Source organism: Mesoplodon bidens (genome assembly GCF_964165515.1).
Source record: "Mesoplodon bidens genome assembly, chromosome: 4".
NCBI lineage: Eukaryota > Metazoa > Chordata > Mammalia > Artiodactyla > Ziphiidae > Mesoplodon > Mesoplodon bidens.
This window is the reverse complement of record NC_138160.1, coordinates 117338128-117363024: the sequence shown is the minus strand read 5'-3', so window position 1 is coordinate 117363024 and position 24897 is coordinate 117338128. Positions and strand designations below refer to the sequence as shown.

The 24897-nt window shown below is 39.8% G+C and overlaps 1 protein-coding gene across 1 annotated transcript in view; it reads left to right on the top strand.

The window, feature by feature from the left end:
- The window catches only part of KLHL3 (kelch like family member 3), a gene marked incomplete at both ends in the record, with an annotated part of 108559 nt that overhangs the window by 6531 nt on the left and 77131 nt on the right, over positions 1-24897 (top strand). The window contains 2 exons of the mRNA XM_081230580.1: positions 5210-5329; positions 20929-21035. Of these exons, the coding sequence (XP_081086706.1) occupies positions 5210-5329; positions 20929-21035 (227 nt within the window). The remainder of the gene's footprint in view (positions 1-5209; positions 5330-20928; positions 21036-24897) is intronic.

Genomic DNA, 24897 nt, shown 5'->3' with positions numbered 1-24897 from the left:
GTAGTGGGGATGCAGTCTTTAACCCTCAGCAGCGTTTCTTAGACTCCCATTTCCTCTCCTCCCCATTCTCTCACACCCTGGATGCTCTGGAGCTCCTCGTTTCACACAACCCCCCAACACTTCTGCACAATTGGATGCTCAGAGGTTTTTATGTGTCCTGCTTTGCTGACATGCCTTCTACTGTGCTTTCCTTTCCATTTATTGCCTGGATTTTCCTTAGTGATGGAAAGAGCCTAAGAACTGACACAGTAAGCAGCAACCCTTCTTGCTTTCTTCCTTCTACTCTAGTTGAGTCTGGCTTTCTCTTCTCCACCCACCTCCACATCCTCCTGATACTGTATCACCAATGCAGGGGACTAGACTGGCTAAGAATGCCCCTCCCCTCCCCCCAGTACCTCCTATGGGGAGGAGGGTGGGGGAAGTTGAGAGGGATAAAGCTATCATTATTTTAATGAGGGGATGTGAGGAAAGATGGAATAATTGACCGTTATACCTCATTTACTTATCCACCCATTCAGTTACTCAGTAATCATTTATTGAGCACATGCCATGTGCTAGAGGCTAAGACTATAGAGGGAAATAAGGCACCATCCTGGTTCTCATGGAGCTCAAAATCTAGGGTGGGCAGTGGTGTGCAAGAGCCAGCACTCACCCACTTGCCAGAGCTGCTTGTTAAATTTTAAGAATTTTGTGAGTCAGTTGTTAAATACAGCCCTTATTAACAATTATATTATGTAACTTACTAATAAATTATATTAAAAACAAGTGTAGTAAAGACTCATCACTTTCTAATTATTTTGCTAATATCTATGCCCTTTAGATTATGTCTATTATACTTGTGTAGTGGAAGTACTATATGGTGTTATAATGCACATCTCTTCCCAATCCGTGTGTTCAGTGAGATCCCATTGGTGGCTTGAAATCTGCCATGGTGGAGGTATTTACACCAAGGAAATTGGCAAATATTACAAATCAGGGCCCCCTTCTTTGTAACCAGCTGTTACACATTTACCAGCACACACTCTGTGGGGGAGAGAAGAAGTAAGAGGAGTAAGAGGAGACAGAGAAGTAAGAGGTCACTACAGTATAATACAGAGAGAAGCACAGAGTACTGCGGGAACACAGAAGAGGGGAAGTTAGTCCAGTGTAGTGGAGGATGATAGAGAAGACCTTCAGCAAGAAGTCTGAAGCGCTGATGGGAATGAGCTAGACATAGGGGACAGTGGGTGGGGATAGGGCAAAAGAGCCTGGTTTATGAAGGCAATTGTGAGTATTTTAGTACCTCAGTAACAAGAAGTCTTCAGAACAACGATGAGATTATGCAGGGCCAGGCTGGGTCTCTGAGACTTATTCTGGATGCAGTGAGGAATCAGTGAGAGCTTTCACGTAGAACGTGCCATGCGCACAATGACATTCTGTAAAGATCATTCTGGAGTCTGTGTGGAAGTTACCGTCGTAAGCCAGGTGAGAGATCTTGATGGCCTGGACTGAAGTCGTGGTAGCAGTGACCATGAGAAGGGAATGGAGTGGAGAGATAGTAAAGGACCTAGGACTGATGGGACTTGTGGTTATATGTGAAGTGAGAGAGAGAGAGGGAGGGAAGAAGATATCAAGGATTTGGATATCCCAGTTTCTTGGATAGGTGAGTGGGTAGTTGGTTATACCTCTGGGATCGAGAATATAGATAGAAGAGTAGGCTTGAGGGAGGGTGGGGAGCATGAGTTGAGTGTAAGTTACTGTGAATAATCTAAGTAGGGGAGTCAATTCAGACACGGGATACATGGCTCTGGACTTTAGAGGGGAGGGGAGGGTGGGAGAAAAGGCTGTGGGAGGTGGCATACCATGAAGAGGGCCTGATGTTTAGAGTTTATGTATTTTTATGTATAACTTCTATAATTAATAGTTTATGTGTATTGATTCGTAGTTTAACTCTGAAGACCAGCTCTACTTTCATTTTTTTAAATTGTTGGGTTGGGGGCAATGGTTGGGGCAGACCATCCCTTTCTGCTGTGCTCTCTACCACTCTGGGGGCAGTGAGAGGTCTTCAGATCAGAGTTCATTGATGAGAACGATGTAATGAAGACCTGCTGTGGGCATGGCCCTATGCTGGGAAGGCTAGGCCGTATGAGAGTCCTTGGACACGTAGTCCTTGCTCAGCAGGAATGTCGAATCTAGCATGAGGGGGCTGGGTGGCTAACTATGTGCTATGAAAAGGTACTCAAACACAAGTCAGTATTCTATGTGCCAACTGAGTTACAGGCCAGAAATACTACAGTGGTTTAGGGAAGGCAGAGATCACTTAGGACTGAAGTATTCAAAGGGCTTCATAGAGGAGGCAAAACTTAACTCACTGGACCATTCTGGAAGTCTGGAAAGTGCAAAGTACAACACAACAAAGGAGAGCAAGCTTCCCAGTTACTAGTCACAGTGGAGGATGTTGTCAGTGCTTCCAAAATGGCTCTATTTGGTCTACGTCTCTTCCATATATGTAAAATAGAACGAATAATTTCTGTCCCCTGGGCTTTTATGAGCTCTAATCTTTTTAGTTCTCTGTCAGAAACCTTCAGTTGTTCCTGATCAGTACCAGATTATGTCTTCTCTTCCTGTCTTTTTAAGTCTCTCTACAGTTTGAAGACAACATTTATAATGAATATATGTGCAGTGTTTTACAGTTTGTAAATTTACTCTAGGAATGCAAGTATAGTGTAGTATTAGAAAATATATGTCATATACGACATTGAAAGATTAAAGGGAAAAATCTGTATAATCATCTCATTAGATTCACAAAAACATTTGATAAAATTCAGTTTAACTTTATGATTAAAAAATAAGACACAAGGGAGTTTTCTTAATTTGATAAAGGCCATCTGCAGAAATCCTAAAATTAACACACAGTGAGGAAACACTACAAACATCTTTTTTAAAATCAGGAAGATGACAAGAATATTCATTAGCACACTTTATGTTCAACATTCTGTGATATATGACTAAAGGTGGCATAACAGGTGAGTGGGAAAAAGAAGTATTCAATAAATGGAACTTACAGGAAAAAATTAGATCCATATTTAATATACTGACATAAAAATCAACATCAGATAAAATAAGGGCTTAAATATCAAAAGCAAAAATATTAAACCTTTGATATAAAATAGAAATTTATATCTGTCTGGCATGGAGTAGGGAAGGACACTAACTACAAAATAAATTATACTTGTGGGATTTTTTTTTTTTTTTTTTTTTTTTTTTTTTTGCGGTAGGCGGGCCTCTCACTGTTGTGGCCTCTCCCCTTGCAGAGCACAGGCTCCGGATGCGCAGGCTCAGCAGCCATGGCTCACGGGCCCAGCCGCTCTGCGGCATGTGGGATCTTCCCAGACCGGGGCACGAACCCGTGTCCCCTGCATCGGCAGGCGGACTCTCAACCACTGCGCCACCAGGGAAGCCCTTGTGGGATTTTTAATAGGAAGGTTTTTATCTTTACTGTGTTCTCCCCTTCCTTGATAACATTCTCTGTTTTGAGATTTTCTTCACCTTTTTAAACACATGATTCTAGTCATCTGTCTTGATATTTATCATACTATGCTCAGCTAACTTCTTTGCACCCTGAATGCAGGCAGTCCCCAAGTTCAGAGGTCTGTAGCTTACATTTTCATGCTGAAGTGAAAGTGGGAAGGAAGCCAGAAGAGGCATCTGTCCTGGTCAGACAAGCTGTGGGTCTGGCATGCTGGTTATATTGGAATGTTCCAGTGGTTACCAATCCCAGTGTGAAATCGAGAGAGACTCTCAGGTCTCTTAACCATAGCAACGCCTATCTTGAGCCAGTTTGCAAGACTAGGTGGTAGCATCAGCGGAGGCCCACTAAGGGAAGGCAAAGGAAGCTACTCTCAGTGTCTTAGAGTTGGAGTGAACTGTGGGTCCCCAAATCTACACAAGTGGAGAAGGTTCTGTTTTTCTACTAGCAAAGCAGAGCTTAACCTGGTCCAAAGAGACATAACTCCAATGTCCTGGACTTGACTTGGAGCTGAATAGTTTTATCAGTTTGGGGAGAAGTTCCTTTCCTTGCTCATTTTTTGGATTCTTCTTTCCCACCCCACCATCAAGTTGAGACTTGTTGCTCAGGAGTGATTGGGCATCTAGCTGGCATCCCATAGGAATTTGAGTGTTTTGTCTTTGTTATAGAGGGCTTTGAGATTATGGGTGGCTCTTGCTAGTCACCACCTGCTCATTTAGGCCACATAGCTAGTCTTTTTATAACAATTACAATCCCTTATCTTTCTATGGGATTATGGTTTCGCCAAAGCTTTCACTCTTGTGCCACTGTTCTCCACGCTGTAGCCAATGTGACCTTTTTAAAGCACAAATGTGTTCACCTACTTCCTGCTCCACTTCTTTTCTTAAAACTCTGATGGCTTCTCATTGTTTAGAATGAAATCCAAACTCCTTAGCTTTGTTTATGACACTTAAAAGACCGCTCAGTCTTCTAGGCTTTTCTCTTGATACTCTCCTTTAGTTTTACTGAACTTCCAGTGCTTTGAACATACTTGACTCCTTTTCTCTGGGTCTTTGTTCATATTGTTTCCTCTGCTGTTTCCCATCTTCCTTTTTACCTGGCTAATTTCTGCTCTCCTTTAAGACTTCTGTTTTTCCTCAACTTCTAGTAAGTTTTTCCTCAACCTGCCAGCACTGGGATAGTTGCCTATCCTTTGTGCTTCTGAGAAATGTTTACCTGGCTTTCTCCGTCACTGAACTCTAAGCTTTGTGAAAGCAAGGTCTGTGATTTCCTTATTGTTGTGTTTCTCTTGAATTTAAATACAGTGCTTGGCACATAGTAAACTCCTTTAAATGTTCGTTGAATGAACCAACATCCCTGTGAAGTGAGTGGTATAGTGCTTAAACTCCCCTCACCCCCTACCCTTTTAGGATGGAGAGATGGAGGATAAGGACCTCCCACAAAGTTACACCTGTGCTTGATGGAAGAAGCTGAGCTCGGATCTGAGGGGTGCATTTTCTGAGGGGTGCATTTTGCACTGGAAGATCCTGCAGAAATTCCTGACCCAGTGATTTCCTTCCCTGCTGGGTCTGTGGTGAAGAGAACAGGCTGACAGAGATGCTCCTGGTGGGTGGGCAAATGCATGGGTTTGTGGCAGTTGGATGAACGAGTTTACCAACATGTGATCCTCTCTTTCCCTTCCCACTCCCTTCCTGTTCACAGCATCAAGCTGAACTCCCAGCCCCCAATACAGGCTGGGGATGATGAAAAGAACCAGAGGACGATCACTGTCAACCCTGCCCACATGGGGAAGGCGTTCAAGGTTATGAATGAACTGCGGAGGTACTTTTCCTATTTTGCTCGTGCCCTTTTGGAAGGAACTTGCTGGGTGAGCGTCATCAGGGACTGAGAACAGAGGTCAGAACACCACCAACTAGTGAAGTCTGACTCTTCCTCACCCACACTAGTCACTTGGCTTTCCCTTTCAAACTCTGATAGAGACAGAATGGCTTCCTCAAATCTCTCTCTTTCCTTTGTGTTTATTTAACAACTATTGTTTCAGTGCTTAATCACTGGGGAAAAAAATCCATTATGGTTACAGCAGTTCTGTTCATAAACTTGACTTCCAACCGAACCAGCTGCATGAAGGCCAGTAATAGAATGATTGCAACACCTACATACAATTGCAGATTAACGATTGTGGATGCCAGGCATTTTCTTTGGGCCTCCCTCTCTCATGCTTTGGTCTGAACTTTTGTCTTTGTCAAGACAACCACATGAACGGAAGAATACCTAGCTTCTAAAATGCAGTATAACTCTATAAAGAAAGAAATGAAATGCAGAAGCACTCATTCTCACTGAGCTAAACAGTGAGGGGTGCGCAGGCTATTTGTAAGGCCAATGTGCATGTTTGCTGAGCTTTTTTGCAAGACAGGTTCAGGGCACTGAACATGTTTTTCTGTATGGAGGCTGTGCATACAATCTCTTCTTTATCAGAGAGCTCAGAAGCTTCCTTTGCCCATGGCATTATTTGTTATCTTTTTTATTGAAATACAGTTGATTTACAATGTTGTGATAGTTTCAGGTGTACAGCAAAGTGATGCAGTTATATATATATATACATTCTTTTTCAGATTCTTTTCCATTATAGATTATTACAAGATATTGAATATAGTTCCATGTGCTGTACAGTACATCTTGTTTATCTATTTTGTATATAGTAGTATGTATCTGTTAATCCCAAACTCCTAATTTGTCTCTCCCCCACCCTTTGCCCTTTGGTAAGCATAAGTTTGTTTTCTATGCCTGTGAGTCTATTTCTCTTTTGTAAATAAGTTCATGTGAATCATTAGTTTAGATTCCACATATAAGTGATATCATGTGATATTTATCTTTCTCTGTCTGACTTATTTAACTTAGTATGATAATCTCTAGGTCCATCCATGTTGCTTCAAATGGCATTATTTCATTCTTTTTTATGGTTGAGTAGTGTTCCATTATATATATATATGTAAAAAACGATGGTGTATATATATATATCATTTATATATTGTATATATATACACCATATCTTCTTTATCCCTTCATCTGTCAGTGGACATTTAGGTTGCTTCCATATCTTGGCTATTGTAAATAGTGCTGCAGTGAACATTGGGGTGCATGTATCTTTTTGAATTAGAGTTTTCATTTTTTCCAGATATTTGCCCAGGAGTGGGATTGCTGGATCATATGGTAGTTCTATTTTTATTTTTTTAAGGAAATTTCATACTGTTCTCCATAGTGGCTGCACCAATTTACATTACCACCAACAGTGTAGGAGGGTTCCCTTTTCTCCACACCCTCTCCAGCATTTATTATTTGTAGATTTCTTGATGATGGCCATTTTGACTGGTGTGAGGTGATGCCTCATTGTAGTTTTGATTTGCATTTCTCTAATAATTAATGATGTTGAGCATCTTTTCATGTTTCTCTTGTGCCCATGCCATTATTTACTGCATATTTCATCCTGTTGTGAGTTGTAACTGTTTATACCCTCTTTGTAGTTCATGCTCTCCCTGAGGGCAGGGGCAACTTCTGAATCATTTTAATCTCTAGCACCTTGTACTTCATAGGAGTTCTGAGTTATCCACCAAAGCTGCCCAGACATACTGGCTAGGCTCTGGGATGCGTGGGTGAGGGTACAAGGTAAAAAATGATAATAAGTCAATGAAGATGGTCTTTCTACAGTGCAAATAGGTGTTATGAAGGAAAACTGCATCAGGTGCCTACCAGATAGTAGGTATGCAATAATTGCTAGTTTCTTAAAGGATGTCGTTAAAGCAAGCATGTCAAACCACAACTTTGGAGAACACTTCCTAAAGGGGAAGATGCTTGAGCTAAATTCTGAAGAACAAGTAAGAGTTAGAGAAATGAAAAGTGGTAAGGTTAGGGGGAAGTCTTCCAGCCAGAGAAAATGGCATGAACAAAAGCACAGATAGCTGAAGATGTGTGTTTTGGGTAGGGGCTTAAACTACTTGTAAACAAAAATTCTATATTCATTTACTCATTTCTCCTTTCTGCAAGGCCTAGGCTTTGGCATTAAAAACCAAGTTAAATTAGATTTGTCTTATGCCCTACTGATCAAAAATTTTTTAACTTATTTATTTTTGGCTGTATTGGGTCTTCGTTGCTGCGCACGGGCTTTCTCTAGTTGCGGCAAGCGGGGGCTGCTCTTCGTTGTGGTGCACAGGCTTCTCCTTGTGGTGGCTTCTCTTGTTGCGGAGCATGGACTCTAGAGCACAGGCTCAGTAGTTGTGGCTCAGGGCTTAGTTGCTGTGCGGCATGTGGGATCTTCCCGGACCAGGGCTCGAACCCGTGTCCCCTGCATTGGCAGGCGGATTCTTAACCACCGCGCCACCAGGGAAGCCCTATTGATCAATTTTTATTAGGCTTCCTGCCAGATTTCCTAGAAGCTCCATCCATAGTTGTTTTAGGCAGTGGGCAGTGCTAACATTCAATCCTAATTCTCTTTTGTCACTAAAGAATTTGTGTTGTGTTCCCTAGACACTGTTGAAGTTCCTCATTTAGTTCCCTTGAGTATGGCTTGTGTCCTTTGTCTGATTTAAGACTTCAGGTCTCCAAATAAACAACCTAACTTTACACCTCAAGGAATTAGAAAAAGAAGTTCAATCTAAGCTCAAATTTAGCAGAAGGAAAGAAATCATAAAGATTAGATAAAATGAAATAGAGACTAGAAAGACAATAGGAAAAAAATCAATGAAACTAAGAGCTGTTTCTTTGAAAAGATAAACAAAATTGACAAATCTTTAGCTAAACTAACCAAGATAAAAAGAGAGAGGACTCACAATTATTAATGAAAAAGGAGACGTTACAACTGTTATCACAGAAATATAAATCATTACAAGAGGCTACTATGAAGAATTATATACCAACAAATTGGATAACCTAGAAGAAATGGATAAATTCCTTGAAACATAAAAACTATGAAGACTGGATCAAGAAGTAGAAAATCTGAACAAACCAGTAATGATTAAGGAGATTGGATTGGTAATCAAAAATCTCTCAACAAAGAAAAGCATGACCAGATGGTTTCACTGGTGAATTCTACCAAACTTTCAAAGAATAATTAACACTAGTCCTTCTCATACTCTTCCCAGAACTTGAGGAGGAGGGAATACTCCCAAACTCATTACCAGCATTACCCTGATACCAAAGCCAGCTAAGCACACTACAAGAAAAGAAAACTGTAGGCCAATATCCCTGATAAATATTGATACAAAAATTCTCAACAAAATTCTAGCAAACAGTATATGTGTGATCTGGTAAAATATGATCTGATAAAAGGATCATGTACCATGATCAAGTGAGATTTATCTCTGGGATGCAAGGGTGGTTCAAGATAATGAAATCAATAAATGTGATACACCACATTCATAGAATGAAGGATAAAAATCATAAGATCCTTTCAATAGATGCAGAAAAGCTGTTTGGCAAAATTCAACATCCTTTCATAATAAAAGACTCCCAACAAATTGGTTATAGAAGGATCATACCTCAACATGTTAAAAGCCCTGTATGACAAACCCACAGCTAACATCATAATGGTGAAAGTTTGAAAGCTTTTTCTCTGAGGTCAGGAAAAAGACAAGGGTGCCCACTTTCACCATTCTTTTTGAACATAGTACTGGAAGTTCTCACCAGAGCAGTTAGGCAAGAAAAAGAAATAAAAGGCATCCAAATTAGAAAGGAAGAAGTAAAATCATCTCTGTTTGCAGATAACGTGATCCTATATATAAAAAACCCTAAAAGACTCCACCAAAATCTGTTAGAACTTAAAAGCAAATTTGGTAAAGTTGCAGGATACAAAATCAACATACAAAAGTCAGTTTCATTTCTATACAATAACAAACTATCTGAAAAAGAAATAAAACAATCTCGTTTACAATAGTGTCAAAGCAATAAAATATTAGGAATAAATTTAACCAAGAAGGTGAAAGATCTGTACACTGAAAACCATAAGACATTGATGAAAGAGATTGAAGAAGAGACACAGATAAATGGAAAGATATCCCATACTTGTGGATTGAGAGAATTAATATTGTTAAAATGTCCATACTCCCCAAAGCCATCTGTAGATTCAGTGCAATCCCTATCAAAATTCCAATGGCATTTTTCACAGAAATAGAAGAAACAATCCTAAAATTTGTATGGAACCACAAAAGACCCTAAACAGCCAAAGCAATCTTGTAAAAGAAGAGCAAAGTTTGGAGACATCACACTCTCTGATTTCAAACTACAGTTGGCCCTTGAACAACATGGGTTTGAACTGCAAGGGTCCACTCACCTGGATTTTTTTCATTAACTGCTATTGTACTACACTATCTGTGGTTGGTTGAATTCTGGATGTGGAATTGTGGATATGGAAAAGTTATACGTGGATTTTTGACTGCATAGGGAAGGAGGAGTTTGCTCCCCTAACCCCCATGTTGTTCAAGGGTCAACTGTATATGACAAAACTATGGTAATCAGAACAGTATGGTATAGACATGTAGACCAGTGGAACAGAATTGAGAGCCCAGAAATAAACCCACATGTATTTGGTCAACTACTATTTGACAGAGGAGCCAAGAATACTTAATGGGGAAAGGGTAGTCTTTCATCACATGGTGTTAGGATAACTGGACATCCACATGTGAAAGAATGACATTGGACTCCTATCTTACACCACTCACAAAAATTAACTCAAAATGGATTAAAGACCTAAATGTTAAGACCTGAAACCATAAAACTCCTGGAAGAAAACAGGGGAAAAAAGTAAACAAGTGGGACTTCATCAAACTGAAAAGCTCCTTCACAGCAAAGGAAATCATCAACAAAATGAAAAGGCAACCTATGAAAGGGAGAAAATACTGGCAAACCATAAATCTTATGAAGGGTTAATATCCAAAACATATAAGGAATGCTTAGAACTCAGTAGAAAAAAATGATTAAAAATGGGCAAAGGACCTCAATAAACATTTTTGCAAAGAAGATACCCAAATGGCCAACAGGTGCATGGAAAGGGGATCAACATCACTAATCATCAGGGAAATTCAAATCAAAATCACAATGAGATATCACCTCACACCTGTTAGAATGGCTATTATCAAACAAACAAAAACAGACAAACAAATAAAAAACACAAGAGATAACAAGTGCTTATGAGGCTGTGGAGAAAAGGGAACCCTTGTGCGCTATTGGTAGGAAAGTAAATTGGTACAGCCACTATAGAAAACAATATGGAGGTTCCTCAAAAAATTAAAAATTGATCTGTGGGCTTCCCTGGTGGCGCAGTGGTTAAGAATCTGCCTGCTACTGCAGGGGACATGGGTTTGAGCCCTGGTCTGGGAAGACCCCACATGCTGCGGAGCAACTGAGCCTGTGTACCACAACTACTGAGCCTGCGCTCTAGAGCCCACGAGCCACAACTACTGAAGCCCGTGTGCCTAGAGCCTGTGCTCTGCAACAAGAGAAGCCACCACAGTGAGAAGCCTGCACACCGCAATAAAGAGTAGCCCCTGCTCTCAGCAACTAGAGGAAACCCACATGCAGCAGCAAAGACCCAATGCAGCCAAAAATTAAATAAACAAAACAAAACAAAAATTGATCTGCTATACAATGTAGCAATCACACTTCTGGGCATACATCTGAAGGAAATGAAATCACCATCTCGAAGAGATATTTGCGCTTCCATGTTCATTGCAGCATTATTCACAGTAGCTAAGACATGAACACAACCTAACTGTTGGTCAGTGGATGAATGGATAAAGAAGATGTGGTATATATACACACTAGAATATTATTCAGCCATAAAAAAGAGGAAATCCTATCATTTGCAACAACATGGATGAACCTCGAGGGCATTGTATCCAGTGAAGTAAGTCAGACAGAGAAAGACAAAGACTGTATGATCTCATTTATATGTGAAATCTAAAAAAGCCAAACTCACAGAAAGAGAATAGGTTAGTGGTTGTCAGGGACTGGGGGTTGTGGGAAATGGGAGATGTTGGTCAGAGGGTACAAACCTCCAGTTTTAAGAGGAATAAGTTCTGGGAATCTAATGTACGATGTGGTGACTATAGTTAGCAGTACTGTATTGCATACTTGAAAGTTGCTAAGAGAGTAGATCTTAAATGTTCTCACCACAAAAAGTAAATGGTAACTATGTGAGATGATAGATGTATTACCTTATTGTGGTAATTATTTCACAATATATATCAAATCATCACATTATACGCTTTAAACTTACACAATGTTGTATGTCAATTATAGCTCAATAAAACTGGGGGAAAAAGACTGCCTGGTTTAGCCAACTGTAGTAACTGCTTAAAGGTAGAGCTCAGGAAATAGACATGCACACAGAATTCCCCCAACCCTCACTTTATATTATTAGCATTTTTTCTTTTTCTTAAATACCTAAAAAAAATCCTGTTATGTCTGTTCCTTCTTTTGCAAGTTGCCATATTTTTGCATCTTTCCTCAAAAGCATCAACTTGGATTTAACCTCCTCCAACAGTCCTGCTGCTTCTCTTTTGTATAAGTCAGCATTTGCCAAGGCTGTTCTGAGGAACATTTCCTCAAGATGCTCTGTGGGGAAAAAAGAGATCTGTAACAAAATGAGTTTGAAAAATGCTATATAAAACTGCTATACCCACCCCCCGAGATTCATAATATATATAGGCATATTAAAATCTCTGAGAAGACATACAATAAACTTGTCTAACTGAGGGTTTCCCACATGTTTTTGAATCCTCTTTGGTTGTTGTTGTTATGTATAGACCGAGTGTTCTGTGAAACTTATTTTGGAAAACACTGGTCCTTTGCTGAAATTTAAGTGAATAATCTTTGTATGAGTCAGGATTTTTCAGAGAAACAGAACCAATAATACATCTATTTATATATCTATTATTATTATATTATTTATATATATGTATTGCTTCTGTTTCTCTGGAAAACCAGATATATAGACACAGATATGTAAGAGGAGATTTATTATAGGAGTTTACTCACATGATTGTGGAGGACGAGAATTGCCACAATCTGCTGTCTACAAGCTGGAGAACCAGGAAAGCCAGTGGTATAATTCAGTCCAAATCTGAAGGCCTGAGAAACAAGAGCCAGTGGAGTATGTCTTGCCGTCTAAAGGCCCAAGAACCAAGAGCTTCGATGTCTGAGGGCAGGAGAAGATGGCCAGTATAGCTCAAGAAGAGAAAGAGAGAATTCACCCTTCCTCCACCTTTTTGTTCTATTCAAGCCCTCTGTGGATTGGATGATGCCCACCTACATTGGTGAAAGAGATCTTCTTTTCTCAGTCTACCAGTTCAAAGGCTAATCTCTTCTAGAGAAACCTTTGCAGACACACCCACAAATAATATTTTATCAGCTATCTGGGCATCACTTAGCCTGGTTAAGTTGACATATAATATTAACCATCACAGTCTTGTTCTTCCTTTTGATTTTTTCAAATTGATTTTGATTTTTTCAAATGCACCCCAATCTGTTTATGTTTTGGTTGGGAAAATTTTAGTGCAGGTTTAGGCATGGATTTCCCTTTCATTTTTAAATTAAAACCTTTAAATTTTTCTTTAAAAATTTGTAAATTTTATAAATTTTTTGTGAAAATATATTATAGAACATTTAGAAAATACAGGTGAGCAAAAAGTCACAGTGCTAACCATTGTTACCCCTTAGGAGATCTTTTTTTTGTTTAAAATATGTCTCAACCAGATTTTTTTCCTATGGGTGATTTTTATTTTATTTTTATTTTTTTAAAAAATATTTTAATTTTATTGGCATACAGTTGATTCACAATGTTGTGTTAGTTTCAGGTATACAGCGAAGTGATTCAGTTATACATATATTCATTCTTTTTAGATTCTTTTCTCATATAGGTTATCACAGAATATTAGGTAGAGTGCCCTGTGCTATACAGTAGGTCCTTGTTTATCTGTCTTATATATAGTAGTGTATGTGTTCAACCTGATTTTTATTCTTAACATTATGTTGAACAAATTTTTTATGTTACTGTTCTACAACTTCATTTTAAGTGGATGAATGATATTCTATTTTTGTTTTTTTTAAAACAGTTCCCTGTTGTTGGATGTCTAGGTTTTCCAATCCCTCAAATAAATAATACCTGCAGTGGTTATGTGTGAAGCAGGATAGCACAGTGGTCACAAGCATAGACTCTGGAGCCAGGCAGCCTGGTTTCAAATCTTGGCTCCAGTGCTGACTAACTGTGAACCTGGGCAAGTTCATTAATATCCCCAACCTCACTTTTGTCAACCATAAAATGAGGCTAATAATAGTTCCAGTCTTGCTGGCTTGTTAAGAGGATTAATAAGTGCTTAGAACAGTGACAGCACATATATTACTGTTGTTAAGTACTTGTGCATATTTACAATTATTTCTATAGAACTAATTCCTAGAAGTAGAATTGCTAATTTAAACAGCATGTTGCATAATAATAATAACAATAGCTATTCCTTAGATATTTTATGAGTCCTTGCAACATAGTGAACATTCTGTATTAGCTGGTATTATGATGGCGATTTTTTAAAAAAGTCTTTATTTATTTAATTTATTTTTGGCTGTGTCGGATCTTAGTTGCGGCACGCGGGATCTTTCGTTGCGGTTGTGGTGCGTGGGCTTCCCTCTAGTTGTGGTAGGCAAGTTTTCTCTTCTCTAGTTGTGGCACGCAGGCTCCACGACGCCTGGGCTCTGTAGTTTGTGGAACGCTGGCTCTAGTTGAGGTGCGCGAGCTCAGTAGTTGTGACGCGCAGGCCTAGTTGCCTTGCGGCATGTGGGATCCTAGTTCCCTGACCAGGGATCGACCCTGTGTCCCCTGCATAGCCAGGCAGATTCTTTACCACTGGACCACCAGGGAAGTCCCCTGATGGCGATTTTTTGCTTCAGGAATATGACAGTAGGTGAGACAAAGTCTTGCCCTCAATCTTGCTTGCATTCTAGTGGTGTTCAAAGACTATATCAAATTCTAAGGTATTTAAATGGCTAACTTAAAAAACTAGAGTGGAATGGGGGAGGCAGTGAGAGAAAGGGGGCCTGAATAGACACTTTATTGATTTGGGTGAGTTTAATGGGAACTGGAGAGAGGCATACTTTGTTTTGATGAAGGCCAGGGTGAAGCACCTTGCCATTCAAGGGGTCAGGCTAATGAAATGTTACCTGATATTCCAGGGACCTAGAGTTATTTCTTGCATTTTCACATTCCCCTCCCTCAATTTTAAGCTATTTTAGTTCAAGCACACATGTTCTTTGCAATTTATGAATCACACAATTCACGTGTTTCCTGTTCTTTATACTTGCATTGTAGAAAATGGGCTGCTGACGTGGTAACCAACCAGCTTTCCTCCTCCTTTTGTACTTCCTCGCTCTGCTCTGGTCAGACCAACAGCTGCTTCTGGGCAGCAGAGCCCTAATGGCTCTTTGTCTCCTGACTTACCCAGCCAACCAGCAAGTGGGCACGTGGTCCTTGTTGGAATAGCACCCCCTCATCAGGCCTGAAAAGGAACGACAATCTTCTATCTTATCTTTACAGTTTGAATCTCTCATTTCTCCATTGCAAAAAGTTCTCTGCTTCATCTTTTTTTTTTAGATTGTTTTCCAGTATGGCTTTATTACTAGTAACGAGCCATTTTAGCACACTGCTTTTTGTATTTCTTTTCTTTTGAAGTGTATCATTTTTTTAGCCTTTAAAATTTTTATTCCTTCTTGCTTTTAGTATAACTTTAAAAAATTGAAGCATAGTTGATTTACAATATTGTGTTAGTTTCAAGTGTACAGCATACTGATTCATTTTTTTTCAGATTATATTCCATTATAGGTTATTACAGGATATTGAGTATAATTTCCTGTGCTGTACAGTAAATCTTTGTTGCTTATCTCTTTTATGTATAGTAGTTTATATCTTTTAATACCATACTCCTAATTTGCCCCTCCCCCCTCCCCTTTGGTAACCATAAATTTGTTTTCTATGTCTGTGAGTCTGTTTCTGTTTTGTATATACATTCATTTGTATTATTTTTTAGATTTCATATGTAAGTGATATAGTATTTGTCTTTCTCTATCTGACTTATTTCACTAAGCATAGTATTCTCTAGGTCCATCCATGTTGCTGCAAATGGAGATTTTTCATTCTTTTTTATTGCTGGGTAATATTCCATTGTGTGTGTGTGTGTGTGTGTGTGTGTGTGTGTGTGTATCACATCTTCTTAACCCAATCATCTGGACACTTGGGTTGCTTCCATGTCTTGGCTATTGTGAATACTGCTGCTATGAACATTGGGGTGCATATATCTTTTTGATTTAGAATTTTCATTTTTTGCAGATGTATATGCTGTTTTTCTTTTTTTGGTAACACCTTCATCAAGATATAATTCATATACGATACAATTCACCCATTTAAAGTGTACAATTTAATGGTTTTTATTATATTCACAGAATTGGGCAACCATCAATCAATTTTAGAATATTTTCATCACACTGTATACTTTAGCAGTAATCCCCCTGTTATCCCTATTCACTCACCTCCCAGTACTAGACAACCACTAATCTACTTTCTGTCTTTATGATTTGCCTATTTTGGAATCATATAATGTGTCTTTTGTGACTAACTTTTTTTACTTAGCATAATGTTTTCAAGGTTCATTCATGCTGTAGCATGTCTCAGTATTTCATTCCTTTTTATTGCTGAATAATGTTTCATTGTATGGATATACAGATTTGAGGCCATTTGGCTATTATAAATAATGCTGCTGTGAACATTCAGGTACAAGTTTTTGTGTGGATGTATGTTTTATTTCTCTTGGGAGTGGGATTCCTGGGTCAGATAACAACTCTGTGTTTAACCTTTTGAGGAACTGTCAGACTGTTTTCCACAGCAGCTGTACCACTTTACATTTCTATCAGCAGTGTATGAAGCTTCCAATTTCTCCATATCCTCATCAACACTTGTTATTTTCTGTGGTTTTGATTATAACCATCCTAGTGTGTGTGAGGAGTTATCTCATTGTGGTTTTGATTTACATTTCTCTGATGACTAATGATGTTGAGCACCTTTTCATGTGATCATTGGCCATTTCTGTATCTTATTTGGAGAATGTCTATTAAGATACTTTGCCTATTTTAAATTGGGTTATATGTCTACTTATTATGAGTTGTAAAGTTTCAAGTTCTTTATGTATTCTGGATACAAGCTTCTTATCAGACATACGATTTACAAAGTTTTTCTTTCATTATGTAGGTTTTCTTCTCATTTTCCTGATGTCCTGAAGCACAGAAGTTGTAAACTTTGATGTCTAATGTATCTTTTTTTTTGTTTGTGCTTTTGGTGTCCTATCTAACAAACAACTGCCTAATCCAAAGTCATGAAGGTTTACGCCAATGTCTCTTCTAAGAGTTTCATAGTTTTAGCTCTTACATTTAGGTCTTTGATCCATTTTGAGTTAATTTTTGTGTATGGTGTGAGGTAGGGGTCCAACTTCATTCTTTTGCATGTGGATATCCAGTTTCCTAGCAGCATTTGTTGAAAAGATTATTCTCTCCCAGTTGAATGGTTTTAGCATCCTTTTCAGAAATCAATTAACTGTGAATGTGAGGGTTTATTTTAAACTCTCAATTCTATTCTGTTGATCTATGTATCTATCCTTGTGCTATTACTGCACTGTCTTTAGCTTTGTAGTGATTTGAAATTGGGAAACCTGAGTTGTTCAACTCTGTTCTTTTTCAAGATTGTTTTGGCCATTCTAGGTCCCTTGCATTTACATTTGAATTTTAGGCTCAGCTTGTCACTTTATGCAAAGAAGCCAGCTGGGAGTTTGATAGAAATTGTATTGAATCTGTAGAATATTTTGGGGGAGAATTGCCATCTTAACAGTATTAATCTTCCAATTCATGAACACTGGAGGTCTTTCCACTTATTTAAGTCTTTAATTTTCTTCAATTGTGTTTTATAGTTTTAGGGTATAGGTTTTGAATTTTTTTGTTAAATTTATTCCTAAAGTATTTTATTCTTTTTGATGCTATTGTAAATGGAATTTTAAAAATATCATTTTTGGATTGTTCACTGAAGTATACAGAAACACAGTTGATTTTTGTATATTGATCTTGTATTCTGCAACCTCCTTATACTCATTTATTTATTTTAGTAGTTTTTTAGTGGATTCCTTGGGATTTTATATGTACAAGATCATGTCATTTGTGAATAGAGATAGTTTTATTTCTTTCTTTCCAATTTGGATGCCTTTTATTTCATTTCCTTGCCTAATTGCCCTGGCTAGCCACCCTAATGTTATCTTACTTATCAGCAGTATTTGGTACAATTGATCATTCCTTTCTTTTTGTAGCCCTGGCTTTACTTGGCTTCTTGGACACCACACTCTTTTGGTTTTCCTCCTATCCCACTGGCTGTTTTCTCATCTCTTTTGTTGGTTCTTCCCCTTTCCCCCAACTTCTTAACCATTTCCCACCTCTGAACTCCAGACCCTAGTATCCACTTGCCTACTTGACAGCCCCACTTAGATGTCCAAAAGGCAGCTCAAATTTACCATGTCCAAAACTTACTCTAATCTTGATTGAAGTATTTTGTGGAAAAAAGGAAGAAAAGAAATAAATATTTACTGAATGTTTACTATTAGTGCTATTCATTATCTTGTTTACAACACATGTCAATTCTGTGATACTCAAGGGACATGAACCCTGGTCAGTTTGATTCCAGGGCCTGAGCTCCTTCCTAACAGCTCTACTCTATTTCCTACAAATCACAGTGTGTATAGTCCTACTTTTCTCTCCTCAAGACTGTCCTTTGGAGTACTGTATGATACTTCAGAAAAAAGGATCTCACAGGGTCTCTGGTAATTGGAATTAGAAGTGCTCGTGAGCCAGGCAGTGCTTGTAGAGCTGCCTCTTTCCTTTTCCCTGCATAGTGGAGACTGAGATGTCTCCAGTGTGTAGACAGGCTTTCCCACCACCTGGGAAAGCCTACCCTGACTTTGTGACCAACTTTTTCTTGGTCACTCTCCCAGGTTAGAGTTTCTCTGGCCTTGAGATACACTTCCCACCTATCAGGACTGCTCTCATTTATTTGCTTGACTGGATTCTCCATCTTTATTCCTCATTCCTTCTTGTCTCTTTCCCATTTGTTCAAGAATTATCAGCTCTTCTGGGTTTGTATAAGATATCCCACTTTGACATTTGCTTGCCCATCACCTGGCACTGAAAATTTGCTCAGCATTTCTGACCCATCTGTGTCAACACTTTCCTTATTAAAATACTGGTTACCAAAAAAAATTACTTGTACTTTTAAATAGCAGTAATAACTCTATTTTCTCCCCAACATCTTTAATAGAAGTGAAAATGTCCAAGCTGAGTCTATACTGTTGGGAGTACATTTTTACAATATATTTTATCCATATTTAAACAAGCCTGTTCTCAAGTGGCATCTGCAATCTCATTTGGTCCCCACGGTATATGTCCCAAGGCAGCTAAAAAAGATGAGAAAATTGATGGGGTTAATTTGTCCATGTTCTTGTAGCCTGTTGGGGCAGAGCCAGTTCTGTTCCCAGTTGAGCTGGTTTATTCTGATAAAGTTCGTGTGTAAGGTGTGCTGTTCACTGCAGGATGAGGTCCCACCCCCAGGTTTTGCCTCTTGTTGCTCAGGGGTCTCACCCTTCCCAGAAGCCCCCTCACTGGTACCTTATTCCATGTGCTGAACCTTTCCTGATCACCTTTCCCCATGGGAGATAACCTAGCTACTGTTTTTTCCCATTCTAAGTGTCAACCAATCATGAGGCATTATGGTACTGTACCTGGAGTCAGAACTAGATTCAAGACTAAGGCTTCTGTGGCTTTGGGCCACCTCTCTGAGCTTCATACATAGGGTGATCTCTAAGGGCATTTGTGGTTCTAGCCTTCCCAGGCTTTATGACTCTATTTCTCTGAAAAGTGAACCTGGACTAATGTCTGAATAGTTGGCAATGGTTTAATATGCTATACCAGGGAGAGCAAATATGTAGCTTCTCTTCCATCTATTAACGATGACATACTCATTATATTTATCTCATCACTGTCACGTGGAACCCAGTCATGACCTCAGACTTCTCAATCCAGTATAGTGTGCTAAGTAACCACTACCAGTTGATCACAGTTGAAATGTGTTTATCCTCCCTGTCTTCCCTCCCACTTCTAGTGCTTCAATCTAAAGCAAGGACTAGTGGTGACCAGGATAACTATAGAAGTTAGGAGCATGGGTTCTTGGGTTCAGCTGCTTATATTCAAATCCTGAATCCACTGCTCCCTTTCTGTGTGACCTTGGGAAAGTTACTTAACTTCTCTGGGCCTCAGTTTCCTTTTTTAGTAATATGGGGCATAACAGTATTCATACTTCGTAGGGTTGTAGAGAGGGTTAAATGAAATAATATGTATTAAAAAAAAAGTGCTTAGAACAGTGCCTGGCACATGTAACTCAAAAAATGTTGACTATTGTATTGATAATAGCCATGATAAGAACTTGAAAGGCTGGTAGAGGAAAAATTCTTGGATTCATAGGGCTTGTGGTACCCTTTCAGTCTTCAAAGTAGTCAAATATTCATTCTGTTTCTGAGTGTGGATTGATCCTATTTAAAATTTCATTCCTTTATTAATTTATTTAGTAAAAGTTTGGCCTCCTGTGTGCTATGCATGCAACCGGGTGTCTAGGATATAACAGTAAACAAGTCCTTTTAAAAGTTCATAGTGTATGGGGGTGACAAACAAGTAAAAATGTAGTTACAGTTTTCTTAATAATTGCAGTAATTGGAGTTTGCCCAGGGTCTTTAGGGAGCACTGTGTGTACTGGTGGAGTCTTTTTGATGTTAGTGTTAAACCTGGGTGGGAAGAAACATACTTGAGTCCTCCAGATCTGGCTGGCCTCTTACCAGTGTTTCACAGGCAGTGGATTCCTTGCGGAAGAGTTAATACCTGTTCTAGCTGGTGGCACACCTCAGTGGCATGCTCAGGCTCCTTGGCATTCATTCAGTTACTCAGCTAACAGCCCAAAGCTTTTCCCACTGCTCCTTGAACTGCTGTCCTCCTTTCTCAGTCATAGCTTGTAGAGAGTTGCGGAGCAGAGATGTGAGGACAAATGAAGGAGCCCTGAATTTGCAGCTACATAGTAGTTAGATCTCTACAGAGTTGAGTGCCTTAGGAAAGCGTGAATGTGGGGCTTATTAGGGACTTGGAAAAGTTGATGAGTCCATCTCCCTGCCTAACTTAAGATATGGTAGGTCTGTATGACAACTGTGGTGATAGTATGGAACGCGGAGGGTGGGGGAGAAAAAATACCCTTGTGTGGCTGGGGGTGGGAGTTGGTGCTGTGACCCATCCTTTCTCCCACTGGTGTCTTGCAGCAAACAGCTATTGTGTGACGTGGTGATTGTGGCAGAAGATGTTGAGATAGAAGCCCACCGTGTGGTCCTGGCAGCCTGCAGCCCCTACTTCTGTGCGATGTTCACAGGTATGGTGAGGGGCAAACAATAACCCATGGTTGTGGGGCTGCAGCCCCACTGGGAGAATATTGAGGGTGGTGGCACGAGGCGGGGAGGAAAGAAGGCTGTGACGCCCACCCTGAGGAGTTCCTGTGTGCCAGATTCTTTGCTTTGCACCATGGAGATGCAAAGCACCATGACAGGCCCTCAGCCAGGCCAGTCAAGCATGCAGCCCCTATTACAGTTAACTCTGAGGAAAAAATGTAGAATCATATAGTCCATGAATTCTCAGACTTTGTCATGCGTCATAATCATGTCAGGGAGCTGGTTAGAAATGTAGACTCTTGGCTTCATCCCCAGGCTTCTGAGCTGTCATTTTGCAAATGGGGGACCCTGAGGCTGAGAAAAAGGAAGGGACTTGCCTGAGGTCACACAGTGAACGAGTGGAACTTGGCTTCCGGATGCCTAGCCCAGGGCTGGGTGGGCTGACTGTCCCACGTCTTATTATTCCTTAGCTGTTCTTTCCAGGCAGGAACCTTGAGTCTCCTCTAGCCTTTATAGGAATGCGGTAGAGTTGGCAGAAGTGATGGTGGGGCTTGAGGTGGGGAGAGTAAGACAGAGGTATATTCACCATCTCCATTCAGTTTCAGTACCTTTGCCAACTTTCCAGGGAGTCCCTGTGTCCTGAACATGCCAAATAGCCTTGTCCAACTATTGCACGTGTATTATTTCTGAGACTGAATTCCCTGAAACCCATGGGCTGAGCTTCTTGTCTTCAGTACCTCGCAGCACCTCCCCTGAGCCAGGAGCAGGCAGTGCTGTAGCCATCACTGCTGACTGAAAGCCAGCTGGATGAGGTCAGGTGTCTCTTCGACACACTCATCTGTACCCTGTGCTTCCTCTGAGCGTGGTCACTGTCACTCTGTACTCTCATCTGTTTCCTGGGGTTTGCGGTGGTCATGCTCTGGGGTCTCATGTACCTGCTGCTTCTCACCCTGTAGTTTACATATCAAATGTTGCCTCCTCTCTGACCACCTGAGCCGTAGTTCCCCACTAGGTCTCTTTCTATTCCATAACTTGACTCTGTTTTTTTCATAACCTTTATCACTGTCTGAAAATCACATTGGTTGGTTGTTTATATATTTTTTACCTGTGTCTCTTTACTGGAGTATCAGTTCCATGAAGACAGGGATCTTGTTAGATTTGTTTGTTTCTGTACCCTGAGTACCTGCTACATAATAGGACTAAAGTATTGTTTTAATGAACAAAATGTCTCCTACCCTTGATTGTGAGCTTTGGATGCTTGCGGATTATGTCTTGTCACTGTTGAATCCTTAGCGCCCACCCCAAGGCCTGATGTTTAGGAGACTGAATAAGTGAAGGTTGAATGAATGAATGTGGTGTTGCTAAGGATGGGTGAGTGCAGGCACATCTTTGCTGAATAGGCTCTTGCCCTTCTCCTAATATAGTACAAAGCCTGTGCTGGGCAGGAGTGGTTCTTGGTGGGGCGGGGAGTACGTAGCACTTGGCGTTTGGAGAGTTCCTCACATGTATGTCCCCCTTGGCTCATCATGTGAAGGACCTGGCCTCAACTTGGGGCAGTGCTTTTGCTAAGTGGACCAAGCCACACTTACCTCACTTTGAGCCTTGGGCCAGGAATTCCACAGTGCAGCCTGGAAAACCAGCTAATTTCACTACCTGGAAATTTTGAGCCACATTCTCTTTGGAGTAGCCTCAAACTCTAGTAGTAAGGTTTTTATTTATTTTTTTGTCCTTGTCCTTCATCCATCTCTTTCTTTTAAAATAATTTATCTTGTCTACAATAGTTATTTAGCTGCAACTTCAGTAAATAGTTCTGCCGGTCATTCTTCTCTGTTTGTGTGCTTTGGAAAGTCTAGTGTTGTGAGAGGAGTCTATTTGGAATTACAATAAATTGTACTGTTGGCTCCACTTTTTGCTAATGAACTTGCCTCTGGGGGTAGTGGAAGTGCCTAAGCAAAACAAGGTGATTTTAGAAAGGGAGAGAAAAGGTGCTTCTGGATCAGGTCTTGGATTCTAGTAATTGAAGGGAAGAGGGAATCAAGAGAAGAAAGCAGTCTAATGTGTTGCCCAGCCCAAGCTTTCCACTGAATCTGGTTACCATCCATTCTTCCATCCTTCCTTCCATCCATCCATCCATCCATTCATCCATCATCTGTCTGTCTGTGCATCCATCCACCCACCCACCTACCTATCCATCTACTCATCCAAACACTATTCACATATGTTCATTGCAGAATAAAAATTAGAAAACGTGGGCAAGCAAAAAAAATACATGTAATACATCTACTCTTGTGATAGCTTATGCTTCTCTTTAGTATTACTACTTATCTCATTACTTCCTTACTGTCTGATTTGCCTGGTCAGTCATAAACTTTATGAGGGTAAAAACTGTACCTTTTAAATTCACTGCTATGTCCCTTCTGCCTAGCGTGATCTTACATACAGCAGGTGCTCAATGAAAATTTGCTTAATTGAACTTAGCGCTATATTGTCAACATATTTTCATGGCAATGAAATCACATCTACATCATTATTTTAATGGCCTCATAAGATTCCATCATATGTATCTGAATTGAAAATCCATTTCCTTATTGGTTGGAAATTATAGTTCTTTCTAATATTTTGCTATTGTAAATAATGCTAAAATGGGCATCCTTGCACTTAGTCTTTACTTACATTCCTGATTATTTCCTTAGATCCCTAGAATAAAAAATACTTGGTTAAAGTGTGTGCACATTTTGAATTCTTGTGAGACACGTGCCTCAATTCCACAACACTTAGAACAGTTGTACCAGCTTATGCTTCCATGGGCAGTACATCAGATTCGTGTATTTTCTGAGGCCCCTTGGTTTTGCTTAAACCTTGGTAAACAGGTACAAAAAAAAGAGTAACATTGCAAAATTTTGTTCTAATTATCAGGTTCAGCTTCAAAATGCATAAAATTAGTAATGAAAAGGCCCAGCTGACTCTCGTTGAGTCCATTTCTATCAGCATGTTTAAGGCCCCAAAGAAAAGGAAATACATGTGACTTTCTTCTGACTTGAGTGGTATGATTAAGATCTTTTACTGAGGCTTAAAGTGTTTTTACTTTTTTGTCCTCTCAGTTCATATTGCCCAAATGTCCTGTGATGGTTCCAAATACCAGCTCCACTCCTTGACCATATCCTTCCCAGAATAACTTGTAATAAGTGTGAAACTGAGGTCTGCGTGCCCACAGGAGAGTGTCCAAAGGCAGCCAACCTGTGAGAAGGTCTGGGATGGGCAGTCACGTGAGTTGCTCTCCACTCCTTCAGCATAGTGTGATTGGAGAGGCCAGAAGGGCTGGTCTTGTCCTTCTTTTCCCTGTGAGTATGGAATACTTAAGATTCCCCTTGACCCCATCCCCCCATCTAGCACCTCCATCCCAGGGGAAAATAATTTTCCCAAAATAGCCCAGTCAGTTTTTTTTCCCTCTTTTTATCATGCCATTTTCTATGTGTTCTGTGTACTATAGTATTTGTACTCCATGTGGATCCCTTCATGTCATCCAAAACTTTGAAAACAATCCCATTTTATGGTGTTAAAAGAACCAAGTTCTAAAGAATATGTGGACTAAGTGTCTTAGGCTCATCACCATGGCTAAAAGACATTTGAACTCCATCCCAAAAGAAGCCCTGGGAGTGAGCTGTCCCATCTTCTGGCTCTGTTGTGCTACATGCAGAGGCTGATTAAATTGGCTTTGTTTTTTAATTTTTTATTTGTTTTTATTTTTCTATTTATTTAGGCTCCACTGGGTCTTCGTCACGGCACGTGCGATCTTCTTTGTGGCATATGGATCTTTTAGTTGTGGCATGCAGACTTTTAGTTGTG